The 5,533-nt window shown below is 34.0% G+C and overlaps 1 protein-coding gene across 2 annotated transcripts; it reads left to right on the top strand.

Annotated features, from left to right (window-relative positions):
• The first annotated feature begins 258 nt into the window (after positions 1–258).
• On the top strand, positions 259–4,810 carry LOC126695255 (probable lipid-A-disaccharide synthase, mitochondrial). 2 transcript variants are annotated; one of them, XM_050391929.1, is made up of 9 exons: positions 259–520; positions 878–1,192; positions 1,618–1,717; positions 1,861–1,966; positions 2,062–2,285; positions 2,581–2,659; positions 3,127–3,365; positions 3,926–4,152; positions 4,371–4,810. In XM_050391929.1, the coding sequence occupies exons 2-9, from the start codon at positions 930–932 to the stop codon at positions 4,543–4,545; spliced, it is 1,413 nt and encodes a 470-aa protein (XP_050247886.1). In that variant the 5' UTR covers positions 259–520; positions 878–929; the 3' UTR covers positions 4,546–4,810. The 2 variants fall into 2 exon arrangements, with proteins under 2 accessions (XP_050247886.1, XP_050247887.1); XM_050391930.1 differs by having other exon boundaries at positions 260–520; positions 944–1,192.
• Positions 4,811–5,533: the final 723 nt, after the last annotated feature.

Here is a 5,533-nt window from a genome sequence, read left to right as displayed (position 1 = left end):
ATATTGAATATACTGACTAGTGTATAATCCGTACATATACACAATACAATTAAAAAAATTACAATTACACACATAAATGAATTCAAATTATACTATCTCTCTTATTTTTTTTATTTTAATTTCTATTGGATATATACGAGAATACTCCTTCTTTTTCTTTTTTTGTTTATTGAGTTTTTTATAACTTATTTATATTAGACACTTCGCCCTTTTGCAACTCATTCACTCAATTAAGACACATAATGCAGAAATTTTTCCAAAAACTTTACCTATTACACAGAGGTACAGTCTACAGAGATACTTAGAATTTTTAAAGGAAACAATACCATTCATAGTTTCAGAAACGACAACGTTTAGCATGAAACTCCGCCTCATGTAGGCCCTTCCTTCTTGCAGTGCCAAAACTGTACCTGGACTGGAGAACTTCCTTCTTGCAGTGCCAAAACTGTACGAGATTGAGGAAACCCATTTGCTGCCTGCCTGCCTGCCTCAACTCACAGAACTTGTCTTCTCTTCAACTGTAAGTTCCTTCCTTTCTCTTTATTTTGTAAACTAAATATCCGAACTTGAATTCTTGGATTTTTTTTTTTTTAATCATAATGTTTATGCCCAAACAAATTGAAAGGATTTCATCCTCATTTTGCTTTGGTGTACTGATACTTGTATGTAAAAGACTCAACTTTTGAATGGTGGCTCAAGTTAATTTCTTTTTCTCTTTCTTATGGTTCCTAAAATTTCATTTGGAAGTTCTGTGTTTGAGTCATGCAGCTATATTTTCTTGAAATTAGATCCATAAAGAAGAAGAAAATATAATCCTTGAAATTATTATTATTATTATTATTATTATTATTATTGGGTGATAAATACTTTTTTTCAGTTTTTCTTGGTGGTATGAAGGATTTTAGAATGACTCTTGTTTTGTGCGCATAATGCTGAGGGTCAGGGAGTGCTTGGAAATGTTGTTCAGAACAATGTGGAAACCGAACAGTGGGAATAATGTGGGGTTCTCAAGCCTGATGAGGAGATATATATCAGTCTCAGGCAGATCTGTATTGGATGTGGCAGCAAAAGATGGGGAGTTGAGAGTCTTCATAGTTTCGGGAGAGGTTTCTGGGGATTCCATTGGTTCCCGTCTCATGGTATCTTTAAAGAAGCTCTGTCCACTTCCTATCCGTTTTTCTGGTGTGGGAGGGTACGCTATTACTTTCCCACATTTTTCATTTGATATATAGTACTACAGAAGATATTTCTTTCACATATATATATATATATATATATATATAGCTCTCTATGTTTCATGTCTTAATGCCAAGAGCCTTGTAGCTGAATTGACACTTCCCCATGCAACAAGTGCTTTGGGTTAAAAAGATTTTCCATGAAAAAAAAAAATGGAGATGATATCTTTGCATTTTGTTGTATATCATGATTTAGTGTTTATCCTTCAATGAAGTTTGAAAAAGTATTCTTTCAGTTTGTTGGCAATACAGACTATATAGTTGCAAATTATTATCAATTTATAATTTTTATAAAGTAGAAACCTTATGAACCTGTCATCTTTTTTCTTACTGTATTCTATATGAATTCCCTTTAAGAGATTATGCTGCTGTATCTGTTCAGGTCCATGATGTCAAGGCAAGGATTAATATCCCTTTTTCCTATGGAGGATATTGCAGTGATGGGAATATGGGAGTTGTTGCCACATCTTAATAAATTCAGAGTGAGTAATGAGCAATATAATAGCTTCTTAATGTAAACCCATGCAAATTTGGTCTTTTTACTTGAATATGTATCTTGTATTGTGAGGGAAAGCCTTTGTGCATCCTACCCTTTATATTAATACTGTAACTTGCAAAATGTCAGCTGAGGCTGAAGGAAACAATGGAGGCTGCTTTTCTGTTTCAACCTCATGTTGTTGTAACAGTGGACTCAAAGGGGTTCTCATTTCGTCTCCTAAAGAAGTTGCGGGGTAATGTGCACCAGCTTCCTGGAGTTTTAATCATTATTAGCATGTTGCTTATATCATAAGTATGGTGTAGGAAAATTGGGGGATCCTTTTTGCAGCTAATTACAGTCAGCAAGGATTGGATGGTCCTGTACACTTCCATTATGTAGCACCATCATTCTGGGCATGGAAAGGGGGTGAAGCAAGACTCAAAGGCCTAGCTGAATTTGTGGATCAAGTATTGTGCATACTTCCAAATGAGGAAGAAGTTTGCAAATCAAATGGCTTGGCTGCAACCTTTGTGGGCCACCCCATTCTGGAGGATCTTTTGGAGTTGAATTTGGTATGAATTTTTCTTTTGATTGTAGGTGGACTGTACTGGGTCTGGATGGCTTTCACATATTGGATTAGTTAGATATATTTTTAGGGGGTGTTTGGTATTGTTTTTTTAAATAACAGTTTTCAGTGTTTAAATACCACAACACTTTTTAATCCACACGTATTTTCACAACACTTTTTGATTTCATTGTTGAGAAAAGTACCATAGAAATTTTAATTTCATTTATGTCAATGCTATTCAAATTGATTTTATTTATAGTTGGTTTGGTACTTAAGCCTTGTAGTGATTTTGTGTTTAGGGAAAGGATACCTCACCACATGAATGGAAGGTAGAAAGAGATTTTGAAGATTTCAGAAGTAAAAATGGCATACCTGCAGGTAAATTAATTTAGTAAAGTTCTACTGGCTCAGTTGTTCTAGAATTTTATTGAATAGTTTGTATTGTATTCTCTATCTCAGAGAAATTTACTACTTTATTACTAGGCAGTACCAGTCTCTAATATTCCTAGTAAGGGCAGTGGTAGAGATTAATAGGTAGGAACTCGTGTATTTAGCAAGCTAAGATTCCTTTTCCTAAACCTTCTCAATAGTGCAACTTCACTTTCTTATCAGGTTATATCTGTGACAGACATTTTTAGTAAATTACTGCAAATTGTAAAGCTCACATGATCTCCTAATAGACACCATGTTTTTAAATCATTAAAAGTGGATCTTTTTTCTTGAATCAGTGTGATGTCATATATGTGTGTTTGTGTGTATGTGCACTTGCATGTGTGCATTCTTTTTTTTACATTGAAATCCACACCACCACCTTATTAAAACTTAAGTTTAACTTATTTTTACAGAAGCCACAGTCATTAGCTTGCTTCCTGGAAGCAGATTACAAGAGGTCACAGAAATGCTTCCTATCTTTTCAAACACGATGGAATTACTAAAAGATTCCTTTCCTGAGTTGATGTCAGTGATCCACATTGCTCCGAATCAGCATGTAGAGAAGTACATCACTGGAATTGTTCATAATTGGCCTGTTCCTGCTATATTAATTCCAGGAGGATTACCTCACCTGAAATATGATGCATTTAGTGTAAGTCCTTTTCTCCTCTCAATGTAATAGTTGTTGATAATTTTCAGTGTGTCAAAAATGTGTAGCTAAGGCAGAATATGGAGGATTACCTCACCTGAAATATGATGCATTTATTACTATCTTGTGATTGCATCCAGGGATAATTAAGATGGATCAATTATATAATTGGTTAGAATAAAAGTAAAAAAAGCTGATATATGTTCATCAAGAACTAGCTGAAGTCTCTCCTAGAAAGTTCTATCTATTGAATCCTATTGATGCATATTGGCTATCCCATTTCTGTTTCTTAATGTAAGAACGGAATGTGAATCATTACTTACTTTTCTTCAGAGCTGGTGTTTGGTGTCTCAGATATAGCTTCATCATTTCTTAGACTTGATGGTACCAACACTGGCATCTAGCTGGGTGTGGGTCTGGATACTTGAGATACAACTAGAAACGAAGTTTCTTCCTATATGATGTGGATGACATAGAATTGATTTTGATAATATGTCAATTCTTTATCAAACTTATTAGCCAGAACTTGTTAAGCTTATTAATTTGATTTGAACACCTTGCAGGCGAGTAGGGCTGCTTTATGTACTTCTGGTACAGTTGCTTTGGAGATGCAGCTTGCACGCTTGCCTTGTGTTGTTGCTTATCGAGCCCATCTTCTAACTGAATGGTTTATTCGTTATAAAGCAAAGATATCTTACATCTCCCTCCCCAATATTCTCTTGGATTCTGCAATTATTCCTGAAGCTCTCTTCCAAGCATGCACACCTTCAAAGCTTGCCTCATTGCTCACGTACGGTTTTTATTGTTATAGAAACTTAAAGTTTTATTTTTGCTGTTGTTTGGTTGAAATATTAGCTATATATAGAAGTGCAAAGCTTTTGAAATCGGAATTACAGGGACCAGGCTTCTCTCAGTAGACAATGGGCATGCTCCAGTTATTTTTCCATAGTTTCCAATCTTATAATTTCATCTTGGTATGAATAACTTGAGCATCATGATCCAATGCAGGGAGTTGATACACAATGAAAGCCTACGAGAAGAACAGATTGTTGCTGCTGAAAAGGTCACCCGGCTTCTTTACCCTACAGAAAGAAATATAAAGAGCTTTTTACAGTGGGATTTTACCGATTTCACACCAAGCATTATAGCAGCATCCACCATATTATACTACGCTAAGCATTGATGACTGCTCAATATATATTTACTGAAAAATGTTGCCCAAATGTTTTACATCATATAGTTAATATATCTTGTTGGCTCCAAAGATCGAAGGTAGGGAATTTCGTGATCATTCTTTTTATTGTGGACAAATATACCACGTTGTTTTTTGTTATGGATCTATCTCAATACTGAATTTGCAAATTTAGGAGCCGTGAGTTTGTAAGAGAATATCACCTGAAGGATTGGTCCAAAGTGAAAGAAATACGTGGATGAAAAATTTACTTTGATGCTTATTTTTAAAATAAAAATAAAAAATAAAAAACCTTGGCAAAGTGTCTTATAGCTCAATTGATATGTAGCACCTCTCAAAATGAGACATTTAGGGTTTGTTTAGAATTCGTTTATTTTACTGAAAATGAAAACTTTTTACTAAAAATACTATAAATAAAAATAAAAATTAGTTGAAATAGTACAGTAAGATTCATGAATAGTATTAAAAAGTCCAGTAAAACACATAAATAGTAGTAAAAATAAGTTAAATAGTAAAATAAGTTGATAAAAAAAAAAAAAAAAAAAAAAAAAAAAAAAGAAGGGGCAAAACTTACTTTTTCTTGTTTTCAGAAAAGAGTGGCCTCCCTCAATCTCATAGACAACCGCTCATAGAGGAAAATCCTAGCCTACTCTCCCTCTCTCCTTGTTCTAGGGTTTCATCAAATAATAGCCTTCGAATTTGGTTTATAGACAATTTTAGGCACTCATGTATTGTTGTCTATGGATTTAAAAGCAAAAGAGAGTGTGGAATTGAATTCATTGGTGAGGCTTATAAAATGTTAGCAGGGCTTTGTACTATTTTGCTACATTCACTCACTGGGTTTTTCACTAAATAGTAAGATAAGATTCAAAACCCAATTTAATTTGATGCAATATCATGTAAATCTCTTTATTTAACTAATCCATAACTTGTGGGTTCCAGTTAGTTCAACTGGTAAAAATTTTTATTGGTATCTTAT

The sequence above is a fragment of the Quercus robur genome, chromosome 8, assembly GCF_932294415.1.
Source record: "Quercus robur chromosome 8, dhQueRobu3.1, whole genome shotgun sequence".
NCBI lineage: Eukaryota > Viridiplantae > Streptophyta > Magnoliopsida > Fagales > Fagaceae > Quercus > Quercus robur.
This window is presented reverse-complemented; position numbering and strand designations above follow the sequence as displayed.

Coding starts and splice junctions, on each gene's coding strand:
- LOC126695255 (XM_050391929.1), top strand. CDS start 930: ATGCTGAGGGTCAGGGAGTGCTTGGAAATGTTGTTCAGAACAATGTGG. Junction 2,660..3,126: donor TAAAAATGGCATACCTGCAG/GTAAATTAATTT, acceptor TTATTTTTACAG/AAGCCACAGTCATTAGCTTG. Junction 3,366..3,925: donor TGAAATATGATGCATTTAGT/GTAAGTCCTTTT, acceptor AACACCTTGCAG/GCGAGTAGGGCTGCTTTATG.